Source organism: Apodemus sylvaticus, chromosome 20 (genome assembly GCF_947179515.1).
Source record: "Apodemus sylvaticus chromosome 20, mApoSyl1.1, whole genome shotgun sequence".
NCBI lineage: Eukaryota > Metazoa > Chordata > Mammalia > Rodentia > Muridae > Apodemus > Apodemus sylvaticus.
The window spans coordinates 188,422-213,161 of record NC_067491.1 but is presented as its reverse complement, the minus strand read 5'-3'; the positions used below and the strand labels follow the sequence as shown (position 1 = coordinate 213,161).

Below are 24,740 nucleotides of genomic sequence, written 5' to 3'. Positions count from 1 at the left end.
TTCTAAGAGTAACAATATTAATTTTAAATTTTGTATCAATATACAAAGATTTATACCAATGAGAGTCTTAAACCTGTATCAATATATAAATTCTGTACCAATGTAAGGAATTATAACTTCAATTTTGTATCAAATATAAAGATTTCTCCCAATGTAGTTTATGGCTACACAATGATTTGTTTATGAGTAAATATAATATCCTATCCCTATTCATCTGTTTCTCTAATTTCTATATTACTATCCCCCTTTTCTTTTTCACCCCCTCCTTTACATAAGAAAGAATGATAGGATGAAAGGAAAGGTAGAAGTTTCTGAGTCTATGCTTTCTAGTTTTCTCCCTGTTCAAAGGTACAACATTTGCAAATTATTCCTTTAAATGATAACATATCTATAATTCATAACATAACCAAAACCATCTACCCCAATCTAAGGGACTGGGACACGATCTTCTTTTGCTTGAGTCTTTCTGAATTGGGGCCAAGGATTCTCTTCTGAGGGCTGAAAGGGAAAAAAGAAAGTTGGTCTTGTCAAAGGGAAGATAGCTGGCATCATTTGCTGTCTGGTGTTTCTGTGCTAAGAAAGTTCATGGCTTGGCTGAAGTCCTGACTGTAGCGGTTTAAAAGGCTAGATGGGCAAGATAGCTGTTCTGTAAATGTCCTGGTACCAAGTCTTTAGAGGAAACCTTCAATGTAGTTAAGGTAGGATTTGTCAGTCAGGGAACTGGAATGGAATAGTCCCAGAATCTCAGCATGCCAGAGTATAAATCCTTTCAGGGTTGTCTTTCTTGTCTTCCATTCTGCAATATACTAGCCTCACAAGCAACATGTAGCTCTGTAAAGACATTTGCATGGAACATGCAGGGTATACAGATCAATTAAGGAAGATCAATAAATAAAGACAACTGCCTTTCTTTAGAAGTTAGTTTGATTACATAAACTAAAATATAACTATCCATTCATGCCATCTTAAAGGGCAGTATGTAATAATAAGTCATGAGAATTTTGTACCTAATAAGTGTTATTGGCTGTATATAGACATTTAAATCTCAGCTGGTCCCAGAGCTGGTTCTGTGTACAAAGACATATACATCACCACATATACATCACCTATGTTGCTGATCTTGGCAATCTCCTTCTTGTCTGTAGTCAAGATCCTCAGGGGGCATGTCTCCCTGATTTTTGTCTGATTTTGTCAACTTGAAAGGAACACATACCTTTTTATTTTCTGTGAAAATATAGCATGACCTCTTCCCCAGCACAACACATTTCTTGTCTTTCATTCTGATGTTAGAACATCCTTAAAATAAACAGGCTGGTTTAGTTTGGCAGTTTTCCTTGCAATCCAATTTCTTTTAGCAGCTGTAGTTTTTTGCTCATTAGCATTTAAAAATTTAAGGGTAATAAAGCTCCCTGTAATCTATCTCTGGGCGTTTTATTGCCCCACTTTGTCTGGTAAGCATCTCTTTTAAAGTACGATTAGGTCTTTCCACTTGTCCTGTAGGATTATGTGATATGCCTGTAACATGTTTTATATTATAATATGTAAAAACTGCTTCCTTTTATCAGAGACACATGCCAGACCATTGTCCGTTTTAATTTGTATGGGTATTCTCATAATTTGTAAGTTTAATTTTTTCAAATCCTATTTTTAATGACAGATCTTAAACACTTTAACCTTCCTTGTAGCCCACCACCCACCAGAGGTAGTGGGAACGAAAGGAAACCGGGGAAGTGGACCTGTTTAGAAAGGTTCTTTGCAGCAACTCCCATCTGTGTTGTCTGGAAATCAGCAGTTCAGTTCACAGGTTAGCAGGCAGCGGCAGCTTCATCCATTTGTAAATACTTCACAGATATACCAGTAGTCCAGTTCCGTTTACCAGCACTGGTGATGCAACGTAGCAGACACAACTAGGCTTCAACCTTGGCTTGAGTCAGCAGGAGGGACCATCTGGAACACCAAGAGAAGTTCTCCACTGCGCCTCTCCCAGGGAAGGAAAGATCAGCAAAGACGCGAGACCCCAAAACATTGCAAAACTAGCTGTACCATCAAGCCAACCTCTGTCTCTGTCATTGTCTGTTGAGTCTTATTTATACTCTGCAAACATCGTGTCCTCCACATGTCTTGTCTCCGCAGCTGCATCCAATCAGCCTGAGTTCATGGAGTCCTGATACATGCAGCTCAACTACCCAGTATAAGGTGGACCAGTATGTGTATTGTTAGCAAAGTGTCCTTCATCATGTGTCCTTTAATGTGCTTGATTTAGCAGAACATCTTTTCTCCTGTGTCTGCTTCAACTAAACATTCCTTCGAGTTGGCCTTAGCCTTTCACACCTGCATCCACTTTAACGAAACATTCCTTCACATGTTTGCCCCAGCAAAACACCATCCAACTGACTTTCCAAAGAGCCTTCAAGTTTCCACTTCACATAATGGCCATAACTTCTAACAAATGCATAATTACAGAATCAGCCTTTTTTGAAGCTAAGGCAGTTAGTTACCCATTGATGCACGTATTTCAGTTTACCAAATTCTATAAAAAGGAACATATCTGTTTGCCAAATTTCATTTCTTTGGGTACCTTTAGGGTTACTAACTATAGAAAATGAAATTTGGTTAAATAATGAGCAAGTAGGACATTGTTTTACAATTTCCTTGGCTGTTGCCAAGTTATAGAGAATTCTTTTTTAAATGTTTGTCGTTAACATGATGTTTTTAAAATGTAATTCTGAAGCCTCTGGTACACTTCCTATCATTAGCTGATCAATTTCATTGTTACCTTGTACCAGAGGGCCTGGCAGACCTGTATGGGATCTTATGTGTGTTATATCCATGGATGACTCCTATTCCTGATCATCTGTTGTAGCTGAATAAGCAGTGATGTCAATTCAGAATCATCCTAACTTCAGCAGTTGTGTGTGAAACAACTCTGTCTTCATATTGAGAGTCACTTATATTGAGACTCTTGAAAATCTCATACCACCATAAGTATTGTATGTAATTAATGTTTTTGAACCGATTATAGGGACTCTTAACTTATTTACATCTTCTGATTTTTATTATTCCTCCTGGTTTATTAACATTATTAGCATCAGTGTACATTGTAGCGGCTCAAGAAATTGGAGTTCTTTTTTATTATATGAGGGAGAATCCAGTTAGCTCTTTTTATGAACTTAAGTTACTTGCTTTTAGCATATTTGTTATTAATCTCTCCCAAGATACTTCATGACCTTTGCCAATGTTCATCCTGTGTCTATAATGAGGCAATCTCTTCAGTAGTAAAAGGTACCGCAATTTCAGCTAGATTCATTCCTGCTAATTGTCGAAGTCTCATTTTTCCTTTTTTTTATTAATTCAGAAACCTTTTCTATGTAGGTTTTATAAAATTCCTTACTCTGTTTATGTGCTAGAAATATACATTCTAATATACAATCTTCCCTCTGCATGAGAATTCCTGTCGGGGAGTGAACAGAAGGCGAGATGATTAAGGTTCAGGCCAGCTTTGCATCAAGATCTAGATGTGTATCCTGGAATCTCCTTTCTACTAGAGCTAAACTCTTTCTTAGCCTTTATTTATTTTATTTTATATGAATACAGTGTAGCTGTCTTCAGACACACCAGAAGAGGGCATCAGACCCCATTACAGATGGTTGTGAGCTACCATGTGGTTGCTGGAATTGAACTCAGGACCTCTGGAAGAGCAGTCAGTGCTCTTAACTGCTGAGGTATCTTTCCAACCCCAGATGTCACAATTTTAATGATAGCCACAAGAGAACCATGTTGTACAATTGTGCATCCATTTAGTTTCATATCATTCAATTATTGGAAAGGCATGAACATGGATGAGTGTGTGCCTTAGTTAGAGTTCTATTGCTATGGAAAGCACCATGACCATGGCAAGTCTTTTTTCCTTTCTTTCTTTTTTATTCAATATATTCCTTTTTTACATTTCAAATGATTTTCCCTTCCTGGATCCCCCCCTCCCCAAAAGTCCCATAAGCCCTCTTCCCTCCCCATGTTCCCCAATCAACCCCTTCCCCTTTCATGTCCTGGTATTCCCCTTCACTGCTGCATTGAGCCTTTCCAGGACCAGGGGCCTCTGCTTTCTTTTTCTTGGGCTTCATTTGATATGTGAGTTATTTCTTGGTTATTCTGAGCTTCTGGGCTAATATCCAATTATCGGTGAGTGCATACCATGTGTGTTCTTTTGTGATTGGGTCAGTCACAGACTTTCAACCAAAAGTCATCAAAAAAGACACAGAAGGACACTTTATACTTATCAAAGGAAAAGTCTACCAGGAAGAAATCTCAATTCTGAACATGGCAAATCTTATAAAGAAATCTATTTAGTTGGCACTGGCTTACATTTCAGAGGTTCAGTCCATTATCATCATGGTAGGAAGCATGGCAGTGAGCAGGCAGACAAGCTGTTGAAGTAGCCAAGAGTTATACATCTTGATCTGACTGCACCCAGGATAGAACAGGCTGTCTTCCCTAGGCAGCCATGAGGAGGCTTTCTTCCACACTGGATGGAGCTTGACCATAGGAGCCGCAACACCCACCCCACAAGTGGCACACTTCTTCCAAGAAGGCCATACCTACTCCAACACTGACACATCTCTGATTGTGCCATTCCCCATGGGTTAAGCACATTCAAACGACCACATTCCATTCCCTGGCCGCTATCTCCTTATTTAAAGACACAGTCTATAGGGGCCATGGTAGCCACAGCACAATGCAAAATATATTTAGTCCAACTTCAAAAGTTCCCACAGTGTATTATAGTCTCAACAATGTTTAAAAGTCCAAAGTTCAAAAAAATCCAAATCATAAAGGAAATCATATACTTCCAACATCACAGGATGCACATGACCATTCCAAAATGTTATAGTGACGTAATACTGGACCAAAGTCAGAACAAAAGTTAGCTGGGGAAAGTCCAGACTCTGCATCTTCATGTCTGATCTCTAAGTCCTTTCAACTTTGGTGACTGAAACACAATTCTTTCTCTTGGGCTGGCTCCTCCTTGGCAGGTATTCTATGGCTCTGGCATCTCTAAAATAGTCTCCAAGGCAACTTCAAATTCACATCTTCTTGCTCCAGTGTCAGGGATCCACACATTATCTTCTGGGTTCCTCCAAAGGGCTTGTGTCACAACTTCAGCTCTGCCCTCTGCTGTAGCACTCTAGGCTCTGGTGTGGTCCACTCCACTGCTTTGCCGTTCTTGGTGATCATCCCATGGTTTGGGATCTCCAGTATGCTCCGGTCTCATGCTCCAACTAGGCTCCACCAACAGCCTCTCATAGGCAGACCAAGAGTTCAGGAATGTAAAGAGTAGATGAAAAATAAAAATACACCCTCCACTCCTAGGTAATCTAAATGGTTGGATTATAAACGGAAGGGCCACTGTGGGAAGCAGGGCTGAAAAGTTCAGAGTAGGGTCGGGGCATGCCAGCCAATCCTGTAAGCAGTAGGGACTGAGGGATGCAGGGAGAAGTTGGCAGACAGCCTCTGCTTTGATATAATAGTCACTTCATTTTTTTATCCCTGGTTGTAGGACCTCACCCTCTGTGCATGAGAGGAAGAAAGGGAAATATCTACTGTGTGAAGGAGAAGTGCAGGAATGACTTTGCAGTCCAGGCATAAATTCAGCTGCAGTGCCAATCTCCACAGGTCTGCGAAAGTTGTGTGATTGGAAACCTCGGTGCTCTGTCCCTGTAAGGCATTCTGTCTCTGGGGAGTTAGCATCTGTCATACAGGCCTCATTAACCAATCAGAGCCTGGATCCAGTCAGAAGGGAGGCGGGTACTTCCGTTCCACCATACTGCAGGTTTTACTGTGAGTCTTAGGGAAGCTCTCGTGGTGCTGCTTTTTCAGCCGATGCTGGGAGCTTTGAGGAGAGTGGGTGAGCTCGGAATCCACGTCATGGTGAGCGGGGCCGCCGTCCCCACACGGGGAGAATCCGCGGGAGCCCGTGTGGGGTTGTCCCGGGTGCGGGAGCCGGCGGCGAGACGCGGCGCCCGGTGTGATTCCCTTTGTTCCCCCTGAGGTCCCCGCACCTCCCAGGCGGAAGCGGGGCCTCTGAATGACTTAGTTCCCGACTGCGCCTACCTGCAGCGTGGGAAGCTGGTCCTGGTGTCCGCAAACTCCAGGGCATCATTCAGCCCACGCGCACGCGTGGATTTCACAGTCAGGGAAGCCAGATTCCCTGACTCGCAGAGCTCCAGTTTCTCTAGCGTCTTCTAGAAGTTCTCACTTGGCATTTATCATTCAGGGGTAGGATCCGTCTGCAGTTAACTCTGCGCAGGTGTAAAGTCTGTGTCATTAACACATTCGCGTGTAGATGCCACGGTGGTCCAGTCACGTGTGTTAGTAAGGTCAGACTCACTGTGTTTCCCTGCCTCAGTTGTCAAATATTAATTGTGACTTTGTTTTAAGTGTTCTCTAATGTTCTGATGATCTTTTTATTCTTTCTCAAACCTCACTTTAGTGTAAGTGTAGGGTAATATAGAAGTCAGATGGTGTCACTGTGCTGTTTATTCAGACTGTGCTGCTCATGTTTTCATTCATGATGACCTTTGTCATCGGTTTTCTGTTGTTCATTGCAGAAATCGTTAGGCTCTTTAGTGGATGTTTGTGGAACCTATAGCTCAGATTGTGTACTGAAATAATACTGAGACTTCTTGTCTACAATCTTAGACTTTCTCTCCTTTGATTGAATTCATTGATATTTTTTTATTACACATTTATAGTTTGAGCTATAGATATTTGTCACATTTCTGTGTATTTCTGGCCATTTTATCCATGGTGACATATAAGATTTATGGAGTATGTACTTTTCATTTACTAAATGTGTTTCCTGTACATGAGTATTTTGCTTCCATGCATGTGTGTTCATTACTTGGGTGTTTGGTGCTACAGAAGACCAAAGAGGTCATTAGATGCCTTTCACTAGGCTCTAGGAGTAATTTTTTGCCACCACGTTAGTGCTGGGAACTAAACCTAGTTCTTCCACTAGAGCAGAAGTCTTAACTGCTGAGCCATCTCCCCTGTTTAAACTTGACAGACTTTCAAATTTTACATGTGAGTGTGCCCATCTCAGCATGTTTGCTGCTGCCATGGCCAGCAAGCTAGAAACCATTGCTGAGGACCAGCCGCCATTGTCTCGGGGCTGCTCAGAAAGGAAGGATGGGACCAGCCTGAAGTCAGGAGTCTCAGGCAATGATGCTAGGGCTGACAGGTGACTCTTAGTTGTTCAGAAGCTGAGCTCAGTGACAGCTTTCAGGTTTGTCTTTTCTTTTTCTCTCTGAGTTCATCTCAGGCTTTTAATGATTACACACTTCCTTGTTATGCAATAATACATAACTGTAAGTCTTTTCATTATTTTTCTCAAGCACATTACTTTTCCTGAAAAACATCATGTAACTATGCCACCAGAAAGCATAAAGCACATACAAAGGTACAGTTTAGTGTCCGCTAGAGCAAGTTATACATTACCTTTTACCTCTCAGAAAAACCTCCACATCACAGGTCATCTGGGCATCAACATATGGTTACAGCATTAGCATGTGAACAGAAAGGTGCTTAAACAGGTCAGGATAATGTGAATATTTTTAACTTGTCTAAAATTTGCAAGATCTCTTTATTAAGCTCATTCAAATATCTATTTCTAAAGTACTTTTTAAATTTTTCTTCATATGCAATATTAATTCCTCTCGCAACTTCCCCCAGAGCTCCTTCATAAGCCCAAATTCTATCTCTTAAAACTTGTACTGTAATTTCCTTAGGCAAATGATGCGAGGGGGTCAAATCAGTTTGTTCCAATCTTTCCAGGACAGTCAGCTCACTAATCCAATAGACCCAGCCATTTCTTCCTCTATCTTGTTCCTTGTATTTTTTATGAACATTCCTGTCCTTAGTGACCCAGGCCAGTGTCCCTTTTCTGTGGGTTCTTCAGTCCTCTCAATGACTAAAACTTCAAGATTCTCGAAAACATTTCCTGCTTCAAACATTTCCAGATACAAGGTAATCATTGTTGGCAGAGGTTTCCCAGAGATCAGTTAAGGCCTTCAGCCTCCACCTCCAGAACCCCTGTCCCGAAATGCCTGGGTTGGCTGCTTGAATTGCCAGGGCCAAGGCAGTTCGTTCCTAATGACATCAGAACCATTTCCTTCTCTAGTAATGCCCTCAATCCCTTTCTCAAAAAATTTTACCAAAGTTGTATTTGAGTACAAATGGTATAGAAAAACACAAAGCAGACAAGCATACATGAAACAATATCATCTGTGTTCTGGAAAGCTAGAGATGTATTACTCAGATTGATGGTGCTCGTACAGCTGAAACTGAGTCATGTAGCCATGTAACACCTGACAAGCAATCATTATGTTTGGGGGAATAAATAATAAGAAGTTGGCTAGACATCTGGAAATTCCTCAGCTCCCCTAGAGCATTGGAACTTGAACTTAATTTCATCTTATGACCAAAATGGAGTGAGAAAACAAAGTGGCAGCACTTAGGAGAAGTCTCATTTGTTTGTTCCCAACCGTCAACCTTCACCCCCAAACTCTTGACCTGTTTCCAGTCTTTGATTCTCTGTTTCAGAGTAGAGGGGGTTGTATTGAATCCTCAAGACCATGAGCTTGATTGTGCTCATGAGGCTGTGCACAAACCATGCAATAGCATTAATAATACACGGGGCTAAGAGTAAGATTAAAAACAACAAAATTAGGGATCCCATAAGACTAGTGAGGAACATAGTCAGCCTGGGGACCAGGTGAGTAGAGATTCAGATTGGTTAGAGCTCGCTCTTTTCCTCTTCTGTATTGAGGAATTTATGTTTTACCCTTGCCAGCATGTTTTTAGTAACTCCAGAGTGATTAGGATAAAAATAACAGGTGTCTACTAGGGTCATGCAAAGGCCTTCTTTAAAGCAGAGCAAGTCTAGCTCATTTATAGTTTGGAGTTTTGCTTTGGCTATGGATCCACCTGGTTTTCAAGAAAGGAAATGCAGGAATGTAGATAGTTTTCTAGTTTTATCAGAGGTTCTATGGGTTTTGGAGAACCAGAACAATTTCTGAATAACGAACTTTATCCCTGGGTCTTTGTCTGATATGCCTGGAGCCCCCATGTCAATTCTGTGTCTTATCTTAAATGGGTAGGAGAGAGTCCCAAATGCCTGAGATGGCTTGTGATAGGGTTCTGTGCCCTTAGTCTACACAAGAGAAGTTTTGTCCTGTCTGGATATCTATGTGTTCATCTCTATTAATTCCCTATTCTAGGGCCCAGGTCTAGCATCTTCAATGGTCATTAGTGCTACAGGTGAACTTCTTTTCTGTCTGGCAAGCATCCCCTCCTGCAACTCCCCCCTGCCAGGTCCTTTTTTCAACTACTGTTGAGTGGGCTATGCATCCTTGGGCTATTTCCCTGTGGTGGTACTAAGGTAAAGGTCTATTTTAAAATTGGAACCCCAAATTTAAAGATGTTTGTTTCTTGTCAGTTTTTAGAAATAATTTTGTCCCATCTAGGTGTTAGAACATCTTCAGAGAGACAGTTGTGGCTGATAATTCCCTTTGTGATATATGTCTGCTGGCATTGGAGAAGCAACAGCATCAGTAGGAGGGTTGTGGAATGTCTTATATAGAGCTCTTGTGGTCCTGCTGAATGGTTCATTTTGTCTAGTATCTGCTTTGTTCTTTCTACTGTAGCAAGAACACAAACTTTCATGTGACTGACTTCTTGATTTTCTGATTTTCTTTGAGAATAAGTAGCTAAAGTCTAAATTCTGCTCCAGTACTAATTGCTGTCTACAAACAATAGTAGCAAAAAAAATTTCCTCCACATATATCTTCTAGGTTCAGGTAGAAGAACTCTCCTGTGGCTTATCCAGTCACATGACTAAAACTCAGGACAGGTGCTATCCTGGTTTAGGAACAGCATGGAGGGTTATTTGATTAAAAAACAAACAACAACAAAAATCAGACAGACGGGTCCATGAACTCATGAGAGATGGGAGAGCCTGCACCCAGTGTCTACTCTCTATACAAGGGAAGAAGCGGGCATTTTGCATAGTCCCTTCATCATCCAGAGGCCAGAGAATGTCCTGGCTCACATGGAATAATCAGTCTAATGAATATTCATCTTTTCTCCACTTGAACTTGCAGAATACCCTGTCTGAAACATTCTTGTATGTAATTGAAATATGGTGTGAAGATTTTAATCCATTGATGCTTTTCTCTTTGTGCATATTCTGAAGACCACTCCTTCTTCATCTGTGTCCCATTGCTGCATCTCATCTTGTTTAAGCGCTATTTATTACCTGGCTCTCTCTGCAGCTGCCCTTCTTCAGTGCGGGCATGAAGTTTAAAATTCATGATGCTGATGGCTGTGATAACATGCCCCTTCCTTTTAGATTTACAGGCACAGTATGGGAAGGTGGTTTCACAAGTCCTTTACAGTTTGAGGTGTCTTCCTTTGTTCACATGCCTTTGTAACTGGTAAGACTTTTCCTCTTCTCTGCTTTAATGTAATCTTTCTTTACATCACCATCTGTAGTACTGTTTTTTTCACTCTGACAGTAACTGTTGTTTATCCAGCAATACGTATTAGGTCTAGGGGTACAGTTCAATGAGCAAAGGCTTGCTGAACATATGTAAGTCTCCCGGCAAATGGTCCTCTGATTTCCATGCACACTCCAATGCAAACACAAATATGCACACACTAACTACACTCAGCTCTACATCAGACACACCATTGTAGTCATCAGATTTGGCAGGAATTCCTTCATAATGTCTCTCTCAGCAATGACTTGGGTTGAACACTCCTTTTCTAGATGTTCTTCTACCCCCTCCCCCCAATGGCATGTATCTAATTGTTGTTCTTATAATGAGAATGGCCACTTTCCCGGAAGTCAAAATGTAAAGTTGGCAAACTGTCTTTTTAGGTTTTGGTGCAGTATGGCAAACTCCTGGTACTGTTTAGAATACAGCTGCCTCCCTGACATTTAAATATTGTATACCATAAATATCTCACCATTATGCTCTACATGTTTGTATAGGGGACTGAAATGAACACTGCTTGCTTTTCTGTATAATCATAAAATAATTGTCCCAAGGCGTGGTCATTGGGTTATCAGCCTCAGGAGGAGGAGGTACAGACAACATTGTCAAGACCAATTTCTCTTTGCCTGTGCAAATCAGGCCCACTACCTGCTGTGTGTCGCCCCCTCAACATCCTTGCCATTTCCTTCCTCTAGGCCAGAAGCTTATACATTCAGGAAAGCATGTGGGAAAGATGGTGATGAACTTTAGGATGTGGTCTCCTTGCACACATCAGCCGGGTCAGCTGCTCCCACTCCCATGGGCGGCACAGCACCCACATGCATTTACTTGGCACCAAGCACCTGTATTGTCACCTTTACTTACATCTTGAGTTTTGAACTTTTGCATAAGGTCTTATTTCTCAAGCAAATGCATGCATTTTAACTCAAATGATGAGTCTTCTCAATCATTGGATTGTAGTTGTTTAAGATTCTCCCTATCTTTATGTATGTTTTTGTTTTTTAAAAAATGTGTATGAATCTTTTGTGTATACACGTGTGTGTGTGCAAACACATGTACACAAATACATGAATGTGTACCACTTGTGTGCCTGGTGTTCCCTGAAGTCAGAAGAGAACATTGGATTCTGTTGACTTGGAGTTATGAATTTTTGGGAGCCTCCAAATGAGTGCTGGGGACTGACATCCCCACTTGATCTTAAGTGTTGACCTATTTTTCCTCTCTATGTTCCTTTTGTTGATGTTGTTCTTGGTTTTGATTTTTGGATCACTATATATTTGCTAATATTTTTGAGACCTCTTTGATCTGTCAGTAATTTATTATAAATGCATTTATATGTAGAAATATTATATTCACCCTGTGGTTTAAACTGGGGCACTCCAGTTTTCTGATATACTATTCTTATACTGGAATAAATTTTAACTTGGAGGAATTTCAAGTAAGCTCTTAAGTGCTTTCTATCCTTTATTTGTTTTTTGAGGCCTTGTCTCAAAAATGGTGTGCCTCTGGCTACCATTGAAATAGTATGCAAAGTAGGGTGGCCTAGCAATCACTGAATTTACCTATCTCTGCCTTCTGAGATCTGACATTAAAGGTGTGCATCACTACTTTCATCATGTTCATCCTTTCTTGAACTTAGGGATTTTGATACAATTTTTGTTATTGTGTATTCAATAGTGTTGACCTGCTTGCATGTCTCTGTTTTGTCTGTTAATAGTTTCTCTTGCAATGCCATATGGATTTCAGTGGTCCCAGAAATGAGAGGTGTGAGCCTCCTTTTCTGTTTACTTGTAAAATGACTTGGTGACTACATTTGCAATGCTGTGATATGGAATAAATTTGTGGAGCACCCAGAATTATATAAATACAGTCTCAGTGAAATGTACATTTACAGTGCAGTCAGTCTCACTATTTTTATTATGTATATGTATGGGCTAATTTAGGCTGCAGTGACCTATGAGGATGTGCATGTGAACTTCTCTCCAGAAGAGTGGGCTTTGTTGGATCCTTTCCAGAAGAGTCTCTACAAAGATGTGATGTTAGAAACGTGCAGGAACCTCACTGCTATAGGTAAGAATGTGAGTTTTTGTTCACTTTCAAAACAAGGAGACAAGTGTTTCTTGGTTATTGGTGCACTTCTATGATTTCTATTGTGACAGAGAAAGAATGTGGTAAATATAAATACTCAGACATGATTCTCAGGTTCACCAGAGATACTAATTTAAAATTTGCATAGTATCAAATAATATATCATAAATTTTCTGATACTATATTTTAGGGTACAGATTGGAAGACCACAATATTGAAGAACACTGTCGAAGTTCTAGAAGATCTGGGAGGTAATTTTCATGTGCAAGCTAATACAAATGCATCACTGTAGACATTTTAATGTACCTTGAAGTTTTAACGAAAATCAACAGTGTAAATAAACACAGCTTTAAGCATACTGATGATTAGTGAATTCTCAAAAGAGTATGTACTTGGATTCAGGTAGCTGACAAGGCATTCCTCTAAGGAAAAAGAGAAATAATATCTTTACACATGACAACATTTTAGTCATCAGAGCCATGTTATCAAACTGTAAATCCATTTATTTTCATCCTATTTGAGTATCATAAAAAACATTGATTAGGAGACCAGTGTATATCTTTCATAACCAAATAATACATAGTAAAGCTACTGTTACTTATAGTGACTTTCCAAAGTTTAGTGAGAAGGAATAGTTTATGGGAAGCAAGAAGGTTGTTGTCATTGGAGAAGTCTTGACCCCTGTAGCACATATCTATGGGGGGAAAAGTTCACATGTGTGAATGCAGTGTGAAAAACTTTTTGTTATTTCTTCTTTAATAGATATAACATCTGTAATTGTGGACACAAGCCCTGTGAGTATAAGGGCCATGGAAAGAAGCAATATACCTTTGCATGTAACAGTTTTCGTCAAACATATGAAAGAATCCATATTGAAGAGAAACTCTATGAATGTAATCCATACAGTAAAGCCTTTGTAAATTTCCATAGTCTTACACAACATGCAAAAAATCATTCTAGAGAAAAACCGTATGAGTGTAATCACTGTGGTAAAGCCTCCTTAAGTCCCAGTTCTCCTCAGATACACAAAATAATTCATACTGGAGAGAAACTTTATGAATGTGTGAAGTGTGGTAAAGCCTTTGAAAATGCCAATCATCTTCAAAATCATGATAAACATCATACTCTTGAGAAAATCTTTGAGTGTAGTCAATATGGGAAAGCCTTTGCCAATCGCAGTTATCTTCCAATTCACAGAAGAGTTCACACTGGAGAGAAACCATATGAATGTACTCAATGTGGTAAAGCTTTTACAAGTCGCAGTTATCTCAAGATTCATAAAAGCGTTCATACTGGAGAGAAACCGTATAAATGTAATCAATGTAGTAAAACCTTTGCAAATTTCTATAGTCTTCGACAACATGAAAAATATCATACTAGAGAGAAACCTTATGAATGTAGTCATTGTGGTAAAGCCTTTCCAAGTCCTAGTTCTCTTCAAGTACATGAAAGAACTCATACAGGTGAGAAACCCTATGAGTGCAATGAATGTGGTAAAGCCTTTATAAGTCACAGTTCTCTTCAGATTCATAAAAGAGTTCATACTGGAGAGAAACCATATGAATGTACTCTATGTGGAAAAGCCTTTGTAAATAGAAGTTATCTTGAAGTACACAAAAGAATTCATACTGGAGAAAAACCTTATGAATGTAATCAATGCAGTAAAGCCTTTGCAAATTTCCGTAGTCTTCGACAACATGAAAAAAACCATACTAGAGAAAAACCCTATGAGTGTAGTCAATGCAGTAAAGCCTTTGTAAGTCCTTGTCATCTTCAAATACACCAAAGAACTCATACAGGTGAGAAACCCTATGATTGCAGTGAATGTGGGAAAGCATTTACACGTCTCAGTAATCTTCAAGTACACAAAAGAACTCACACGGGCCAGAAACCCTATTGTTGCAATAAATGTGGTAAATCATTTCCATGTCTCAGTAATCTTCAAATACATGAAAGAACTCACACTGGAGAGAAACCTTATGAATGTAATCAATGTGGTAAGGCCTTTGCAAGTCGTGCTAGTCTTCAGTACCATGAAAAACATCATACTGGAGAGAAACCATATGCATGTAATCAGTGTGGTAAAGCCTTTGTAAGTCCCAGTCATCTTCAAATACACCAAAGAACTCACACGGGTGAGAAACCCTATGAATGTAATCAGTGTGGTAAAGCATTTGCACGTCGCAGTAATCTTCAAATACATGAAAGAACTCACACGGGTGAGAAACCCTATGAATGTAATCAGTGTGGTAAAGCCTTTGCAAGTCGTGCTAGTCTTCAATACCATGAAAAACATCACACTGGCGAGAAACCGTATGGATGTAATCACTGTGGTAAAGGCTTTGCACTTCGCAGTCTTCTTCAAGTACATGAAAGAACTCACACTGGAGAGAAACCACATAAATGTACTCAGTGTGATAAAGCCTTTGTAAGTCGTAGTTATCTTCAAATACACAAAAGAGCTCATGCAGGAGAAAAACGGTATGAATGTATTCAATGTGGAAAAGCCTTTGTGTATCTTACTAGTCTTTGTAGTCACAAAAAATTTTGTGCTGGAAAGAAATCCTATGGCAGTACTTGATACAGAGATGAATGAATGGCACTGTGAGTAACATAAGGAGACAGAACTGCTTCTGGACATTGTAATCTTGTTACTCTCCTTAGAGTTAGTAGTTACATCCCTATTAGGGTTGAATATAATGTCCATCCCAGGCCATGTAGTTGGATGTTCTTCTATGGTTGCAGTAAAGACATCTCTTCTAGAGTCAATTAATTAATCTTGTAAAGTTTTTGCTCTTAGATTTAAGTACATTAATGTTTTAGGATTCTCCTTCAATAAAGTGTTTAAAGTTACAGTTTTATCTATATTATCAAATCCGCCATCACAAAGGAAGCACTGCTGGTAACTTTTCTGGCATCCAGGTAACTGAGGAAGGCAGTGCATATGGCATCATCAGTGATTGGGGCCCAAAGCTGCTGACTTTTGGCAGTTTAACTCTGCTATTTTGGGCCTTAAATATGCTGGTGTCTGGCAGTCGAGGCCAGAAGCTTCTAGCAGTAGGGGGTTAAGAAAAACAAGCTTAGTTAATTGGGCTCTTTTTTCCTGGTTCAGGGCACCTTGTTGGCCTAGTGAGAGGTTCAGAACTTGTTAACTCTCCATGAGTCAGAGAGAAAAGAAACGAAGAAATAAAACATCAGACACACGGAGACACATGTACACTGGGTGAGCAGAAAAGGGCTGTCTGTATGAACTTTTATTATTGTTTCAGCTTTTTATAACTTTGGAAAAAGGTTTTTTAAGGAAAAGTTAATTCACAGATAAAATGTAACACAAAAGGGGAGTTACAGAGGATGTTGAGAGTTAGTTCAAAGCAGTGTTTCATTTTATAAACTTATTATAATTTCAAAGCAGCAGTTCAAAATGGCTTTGCTTTATCATAGTGCACACCTGTGGCTTCATTCTTGGACATGATCTAGAATGAATGTTTTTCCTTGATTACAAATCTGTCCCAAGCCTATTTCAATTCTTAGTCCAATTTAGAAAATCTCATTGCATTCCCTATTATGCGTCCTTTACTTACTATTTTATGAAGAGGGGGCACATTCTATTCTTGATTCTAACTTTATTACTTTTATTTCTGGCAAAATAACCATCTCCTTAAATATTGAAGGAGATTATTTGAATTTGAATCAAACTAGGAATTCTATAAAGTCATTAATTCTTCTAAACAGCATCAATTCATGAAAGTTCATATTAACATGCAGGAAATTTGCCCAATAGTGTAGGATGATGGCCAGGAATCATTAGGCTATGTAATCATTCCAGGAAAGGCATGAAGTCTCTCAGGATCCTGCATCACAGAGCAAACCACTGCTGGCATGTAAGATGGCAGGCCATCTCTACAAAACTCATTTTCTTGCCATAGCCTTTCCTAGATGGTTTCTGTCAAAGTATAAGGGTCTGTGATTCAGGAAGAATGATATCCCAGACTTAAACTGTATGCAACAACAAAGAGGATTTATTCTGTAGAGAACCAGCATGTAAGAAGCTACCATACATGGGGATGAAAGACAGGTATGGCTTTGCAGAGTCAATTAAAAGCCTGTTAGGGTAGGAGTGGGTGACATACCTTTCTTTCCCTTGATTTTTTGGCTCTATCTCTAAGGGTGTGGCTGCTTTTATGATTGATAAAGGCTCTGGAGGATTTTGGGGACTTTTGCTGATTGCCTATATTGGGTTCAAGCTAGGTGGTGGGACAGTTTCTGACAGCTTCCGATTGGCTGCCCATGAGGGGTGGTTTTCTCTGGAATTGACTTGTTTTGGACTTTCCTGGTTGTGGAAAACAGAAACTTAGGCCTAGTCTCACAAACTGACAATTTGCAGCCTTTTGTGGAGTCAGCCTGGCTCTGCCTAACTCAGTCCTCTCAAAAGCACATTTTCCATGACAGCAATTTTACTGCCTAATCATTGTTAATATGACTCCTGCATGATCTATTATTCCTTTCAAGGGTAAACTACTGTGACTAAATAAAATTCCAACTGTCTCTGGTAGGACAAGTCCACAACTTCCTGTGTGTACTAAAAGGTACACTGAAGAGGGGAATGGCAGTATCTTTAGAGCAAGAAATGTCAATAACAGCACTTTTGTATATGAGTGCATATACTAGCTTGTAAAAATTAGATTGATTATAATTTGAAGCTAGTACAAATGTTAATGCTTTGGGGTGTAATCCTTTTATTTCTGTGGAACATGAAGTGGGGGCCTCAATCTATTTCCCCACTCTTGGTTGTTATAAATATAGTTGCTAGACCATGCATAACTGTCCTTAAATTTAGATTGGCATTCCTTAGCCCAGTGTTTTCTTAGATTTAGGGCATGAACTCTATGTATTCTTTTGTTATAAGGGCAATTTATATAGTTTCTTTAAGTAGTCAGTTTGGCTATAATTTAAATACTTTGCAGACACGTGCCTTTGAATGGTACTGATTTCTAAAGCAGATAGTTTTGTTCTATGTTTTAGGTCTCAATTTTTCTACATAATTTAGAAAGTCCACAACATTTCTTGTCTCTCTCTGAAATCTGATTAATCCTTGGCAATCTTCACTGGTGTGATGGTTTATATATGATCTGCCCAGGGAGTGGCACAATTAGAAGGTGTGGCTCTGTTGGGGTAGGTGTGTCACTGTGGGCATGGGCTTTAAGACCCTCCTCCTAGCTGCCTGGATGCCAGTGTTCTGATAGCAGCCTTCAGATGAAGATGTAGAACTCTCAGCTGTGCCTGTGCCCTGTGTGTCTGCATGCCACCATGTTCCTGCCTTGATAATGGTCTGAACCTTTGAACATGTAATCCAGCCCCAACTAAATGTTGTCCTTATAAGAGTTACCTTGGTCATGGTATCTGTTCACAGTGGTGAAACTCTAAGACAATGGACATTATCAAAATCCAGCTGTTTTAATAATAACTCTTGAATTTGATGCCATTTTACTTATTTCTCAATAGCATTTTTGAGCTCACTATGGAATTGGCATAAAGTTCAGAGGGACCATGTTTTAATTTTTATAGAAGTAGAGCTGCTGTCAGGTTGGTAGAGCCTTTTGTTCCCCAGACATGGAAGGAGAATGTGGATAGAAGATTTGAGGAACACTGCAATATAATCTTGAAAGTTCTTGGAAACTGATTATGTAAAACCCATGCAACACGTGCTTTCCTATACCTAATGGTTTATTATTGAAAAGATAAATAAAAGAAGTCCTCTCTGAGAGAAGACAGAGTATGATCAGCTCATCCCTGTGTGTGTCTCCATTCTTCCTTCTCCAACTCCACCTCTCCTCAAGATCTGAACTGCACTAGAGCTGGACTCCAGTATCAGATGTTATATCAGTTTTATCCAGGTAGCCTTGTCTATGCCCTTAAAATGTAGGAGCACAGCAGGAGGTTTATTATACAACTGATAATCTATGAGTACCTATCTCCACTCCCTATCAGCATTTCATATACTTCATTTCCAGGATTACCCCTTAGTCCTAGTTGCCCAAATATTTCACGAGCTTTATTTGTAAGCCACATTTAGCACCATAGAGACTGGGAAGGGGTAACAACCATTTGAGCAAGTTTATGAAAATCATATGGCAGCCATTGTGCATCCTTGCTCCAAACAGAAAGATAGTTACAAGAGTATGAAGCAGTAGATCATAGGTAACAAAAGTCTTTAAAAGATCTTTAATTATATTCATACCTAATTCCTGATAAATATTTTGATTTGCTGAAATTGTACAGGAAATATCAAGCACATCTTAAACTGTGGGAAGAACTGGTAAACAATTCATCTTTTCTGCCATGACACATGCTTCAGGGTCATTTTCAGGCAATAGAGACATATTTAAAGGAAAATTCAGTAAGGGTACTCAGGAGACCATCAATTGGCATAGTTGTCAGTTGTGTCAACTTTTACCTTTAATTTTGCCTAAATGGGGGCAATCTCCCTTGAACCAATTTAAAAATACAAACATGCTTTCCCATTCTCCTGCTCTCTCTCCCAGCCTTCATCAGACCTGAGACACCTAGGTAACCTTCCCTTTACCCACACATCTTCCCTGCTTGCTGAGCCCTCTGGGCCAAGCCAAGATGCCCTGAGCAGCCTGCTATCCTGGGGAGACCTCCATTCTCCTGCAATGTCCCCACCTACCTTCATCAGACCTGAGGCTTCTGAATCATACAGACCTGCAGGTCTGGAACCATACAGCCCAAGATAACTATCAGAGGCCTTCCACACCAATACGGTCTTGGTTCTCCCCCTTCCCAATACTACAACAAGAACATCCAGGCATCAAAACCATCCAGATGGCTAAAGGCCTTTGAAAGAGTTCAGTCAACAAAAGCCAGGGAAATATGACACCCCCAAAGTACAGCTACCCCACTACAGCAAGCCCTGGATATCCTAACATAACTGAAACACAAGAAAATGACCTTAAATCCAATCTTATAAAGATGATAGATGCCTTTAAAGAGGAAATGAATAAATCCCTTAAAGAAATATATACTCAAACAGATAGAGGTCTTTAAAGAGGAAACAAATCCCTTAAAATTATACAGGAAAATACAATTAAACAGGTGAAGGAAATAAATAAATCTGTGCAAGACCTGAAGGGAAATAGAAGCAATAAAGAAAACACAAACTGAGGAAATCCTGGATATGGAAAACTTAGAGAAGAGAACAGTACCAACAGATGCAAGGATCACCAACACAATATAGGAGATGGAAGAGAGAATTGGTGTAGAAGATACAACACAAAAAATTGATAAATTAGTCAAAATGTTAAATCTAAAAAAATTCTTGACACAACATCCAGGAAATCTCAGATACCATGAAAAGGCCTAACCTAAGAATAATAGGAATAAAAGAAGGTGGAGTGTCGGGAGCCGCCCGAACGCTCCTATGACCTCCATTACAAGATGGCGCCTACATCCTGCTCTTGCTGAGCCATAAACAGGCCGAGTGCGCATGCCCGAGTGGAATGTCCCGCCACTGAGTCTCTGCCTACCTCGTGGCGTCATATGGGGTGATGAGCCGCAGCCTACCAGGGTACGCCATGTCCAAGGCGAGAGGATCTGCCTATATAAGACTTGGGTTCGCGCTCCCTCAGTGTCTCCGCTTTGTAAGCTTATGCTCTCCCTCTCAAGATGCATTAAAGCTTTCTGCAGAAGGATCCTGAGTGTGCCGCGTCGTTCTTGCTGGCAAAACTGAAGCGTGGGACATCTGGTGCAGAAAACCCGGGAACACGACCAGACCATCGTCAGCACCATCGGAGACCCCTTGAATTCAAGGAGGATCCAGAACTGCAGGTGAAGACGCCCAGAGAGGTATGTCTTTTTTGGACTTCGGGTTGAATCTCTCTCCACCTTGGGAAGGCAGTCTTGAGGCCTTGGTCATTGTCCTGGGAGCGCTCCTACTTTTTCTGATAGTTTCCTTTTGCATTCATAAAGGTTGATGTTAGGTGTGGTAAGGCCGACGTAGATAAGCGGTGGCATCTGAGCCCGAGCCTCAGTCTCTCGTAGATAAGGGAGCAGCACGCAGTCCTTTTACCTTCGGTTTCTCGCACCGGTAAGAGGGACGTAGATAAGCAGCGAGTGCGCCCTCATCATGGGTTCGTCCCAATCGGTTGCTGCCTTAGAGGCTGTGCTGAAACAACCAGATATCAAGGTTGCCAACCGAACGCTTAGGAACTTTGTATGAGAGGTAGATCGAGTGGCTCCCTGGTTTGTCTGCTCCGAGTCGCTGACCTTGGCCTCATGGAACAAGTTAGGTAGCATGACAGCAATATGGAAACTCATTAAAAACTGCTTGGAGGATAGGGACTACCAGACTGCCGTTGCCGAGGGCCGAAGTGTTCTCGAAGAAGTCCAGGACAGCATATCAGAAACTGAGCGCAGTGAGAGGTTAGGTGCACGTAAGAAGAAACGGGCCCAGAATAAGGAAAATGGCCCTCCTGGGAAGTCTACGGACAAGGGAGCATATAAAAGAGAAGTTAAAAACTCCTCCGACCTTGGAAAGGCTGACGGAGGGAGTATTCTAGGAGGGAGTAATCTATACTATATCTGCAAGCTCTGCAGATAAGTGACTCAGACAGCCCGAGTAGCTCGGAAGACGAGGGCCTTGACCCAGATGAGGAAACTGAACTAGATGAGGAAGCAGCGAGGTATGAGGAGGAAAGATATCATCCTGATGACCGCCTACCTCCAAATGAATATGGGGAAGGAATTTGGTAGGCATTTGTCCAAAGCTTGTAAGAGCTGATTTAGGCGAAAAGGAAAAGGGTTTTAAAAATAAGCATATGTCCACAGCCTCTAAGAGCTGTTTAAAGAGGAACATGGATGCAATTGCTTAACAAGCACGCTTATCTTTCTGTGTATCTTTCTGTGTTTGTCCCGGTGCACCGACTGTTTATGTCGTGTACTTTGTCTATGTGTATGTTTATGTCCTCTCTGTGTTTTTGTGTGAATGACTGTTTCATGTTAAAAAGAAAAATTGGTAAGGATTTCATCTGCTGGCAACCTCTTGAGCCAGCCACTGTTTGTGTGAGGACTGATTTAAAGCCGCACCACAGCAGCAGAGCTCACTCACCCAAGAGGCAAGTATGGCTGGGGAAAAAGCAGCTTTTAAAAGCCCAGAAGCCTCAAGTTTTGGGAAAACTTTGGTTTGGCTTGTGAAGTTTGTGTAATCGCTTTATCCTTGTTTCTAATTGGTTTTAACGGTATAAGGTTTTACATGTCTTGACTAAAGTGTTATAAATTAATTGGTTATTATGTAAAAGGTATAGTGTTATTAAGAAAAGGTTAGTTGAAAACTGGTAGTTCAGTGTTGGAGCCATCTTAACTAGCTTCACGTGGCCCAACACAACTCATGCTTTGTTCTTGTTTGTAATTGGTCTTAAAGGTATATTTTGCATGTCTTGACTACATGGAGTATTGGCTTATAAGTCATTGGACATGATTTAAAAGGTTTATGTTATTAACAAAAAGTTAGGTTAAAGCTGGTAGTTTAGGGTAGACGCCATTTTTAAACAACACGTGGCATGACGCAGTCCAGGAAATACAGGCCTTTAAGACGCTCCTAAATTGGCATGGTGTTTTGTGTGAATCTTGGCCTGGAGATTGGACTTATAAAGATTAAGATTTAAAATAATGTCTCTTTAATAAGTTACACTGGCAGACAAACCTTGTGCTGTAAAAATGTGTTTGCCATTGATTTTAAAGAAAATAGATTGTTTAAAATTGGAATTTGCTCCCAAAATTGCAGTTGTGCTCTAATGCAAGGAAAAATTGAGTTAGAATAAAAATCGCCAGTGTGTCACTGGCTGCAGTTTTCAGTTTGCAGGCTCATAATTCTTAAAATATCTTGTAATTAAGATAATTTTGAGAGTGATACAGCTGTGGCTTTTATAGGCCCATTGCCACTTTTCCACAAGTTTATAGACTACAATGGTAGGAGCAAAATTTAACCCTCCAAGATTAAAAAGGAGATCTCAGTGAAAATGTATTTGATATCAAGTATGTTCCTTTGACCATGGAATTACAGGTTTCTTTTGTTTAATCCTCAAAACGTCCTTGCAGGACTGTAGTTTTGGGTCTGGTCTTAGATAAAAGGCTCAGATTAGAGGATATTTACATTTGAGGAATCTCATACAATGTCCTTGCCAAGGACTCAAGGTGGATCCTAGGGCAGATAAAAAAATTTTACATTTGAGTTAATGCAAAGCTTAGAGCTGCCTCAGGGGAAGATAGTGAGGAAGCTTTGAGAAGTTGTTTCTGCCTTACAGGCCCCACCTAGGGAGTGTTTGGCTTAAAAAATTTTTCTTGACTTATCCTTGTGTGGTTTAAAATGCAGTTCAAATCTATGAAACCTCAAGGAGGCTATAAAGGCATTAACATTTGGCCTGTCTACTCCCTACAAAATTATTGTAAATTTAAAGGGTTGGTTTTTTACTTTACATTCTAATAATTATAAAAGCATTTGCTTCTAACTTTAAAGAAACAACAAAACAATTTCATTAGAAAGTTTTTGCCTCAAGGAATGGCTAACAGCCTTATGTCTTATGAGAAAAAATGTTTGTCTCTGTTTCAATACAAGAGTTAGGATCTTACATTTTTCAATGTACAATGTTCATGGAATGTTTGTTACAGGCCTTTGCTCCTAACTATGGACTTTTAAAAATTTTTAGGTAAATGGTTTTCAAATGTTGTTAGGATATATTAATTGGCTTTATCTTATATTTACCTTATTTTAAGCTTGCCACAGGAGGTCTTAAACCTCTGTTTTCAAGAAAACGTTTGTTCCTTGCTTCAAGCAGCAATCAAATTAATTATTATTAATGGTTGATCTATTACATGGCGAGCCCTTTTAGGCAAAATTAATAATTGTTATCCAAAAGAATTTGTACTCTCAGATCACATGTTTATTCCTTTAAGTTTCTCCCTGCTTCAGCACAAATACTATAGCAGCTATTTTTGAGATGTTAATAATCAAGCTTTTAATAATAGTAAATATATATATATATATATATATATATATATATATATATATATATATATATATAGCTCATGGTTTGGGCAGAGTCGGAACCCTCACTTTGCCATGACCATTGCTAAGACACCCTCGGCGCCCCCTCCTTATGAGGCATGCCGCGGAACCTTCTCTTTCCTACCAGAGAGGGTGAGGAGAAAGCTCCGGATGTCCTTTCCCGTCTTTGAAAGCCTGGAGAACACTGATCGGGCGTATGCCCCGGTGGAATATGGTAGGATTAAAGAACTGGCTGAAGCCGTTAGAAAATATGGAGTCTCGGCCAATTTCACATTGGCCCAGTTAGACTGACTGGCAGGGGACGCCATGACACCCACCGATTGGCAGACGGTGGCCAAGGCCACGCTTCTCAGCATGGGGCAGTACCTAGAATGGAAGGCCTTATGGTACAAGGCAGCCCAAGATCAGGCTAGGGCCAATGCTGCCTAACACCCGAACAGCAGCAATGGACTTTTGACATGCTAACAGGACAAGGGCGCTATGCCGCCAATCAAACCAACTACCCATGGGGGGTATACCAACAGATATCAAGTACAGCAATTAGGGCATGGAAAGCTCTTTCAAAAAGAGGGGAGGGAAGTAATCAGCTTACCAAGATCATACAGGGGACCCAGGGACCTTTCTCTGATTTTGTGGCTAGAATGACTGAAGTGGCGGGGCGGATCTTTGGGGACTCTGAGGCCACCATGCCCTTTATAGAGCAACTCATCTTTGAGCAGGCCACGCAGGAATGCCGCACAGCAATAGCTCCGCAAAAGAACAAAGGCTTGCAAGATTGGCTCAGAGTGTGCCGGGAGCTAGGTGGCCCACTAACTAATGCAGGACTGGCTGCCGCCATCTTACAGTCTCAGAAACGCCCTCCTCGGGGCCCTGACAGGCGCGTCTGCTTTAATTGCGGAAAGCCTGGGCACACCCCGACGCTTTGTACCAGAAAAGAAGCCCGAGACATTGTTACTCAATGTCAGAACTGCTGTCAGTTCCTTCCCGCCCCCCATACGGGCGTGAATCCTAGGGGGATT

General features: G+C 40.5%; 1 protein-coding gene and 1 pseudogene across 2 annotated transcripts; both read left to right on the top strand.

Moving 5' to 3' along the window:
* The first annotated feature begins 5,807 nt into the window (after window positions 1-5,807).
* On the top strand, window positions 5,808-18,428 carry LOC127670752 (zinc finger protein 431-like). Of its 2 annotated transcripts, none has more exons than XM_052165248.1 (4): window positions 5,808-5,925; window positions 12,497-12,623; window positions 12,832-12,892; window positions 13,404-18,428. In XM_052165248.1, exons 1-4 carry the CDS (start codon window positions 5,878-5,880, stop codon window positions 15,220-15,222), a joined length of 2,055 nt encoding a protein of 684 aa, XP_052021208.1. In that variant the 5' UTR covers window positions 5,808-5,877; the 3' UTR covers window positions 15,223-18,428. The 2 variants fall into 2 exon arrangements, with proteins under 2 accessions (XP_052021208.1, XP_052021210.1); XM_052165250.1 differs by lacking the exon at window positions 5,808-5,925 and adding an exon at window positions 10,165-10,490.
* A 5,235-nt stretch (window positions 18,429-23,663) lies between these two features.
* LOC127670757 (igE-binding protein-like) lies at window positions 23,664-24,538 on the top strand (annotated as a pseudogene).
* Window positions 24,539-24,740: the final 202 nt, after the last annotated feature.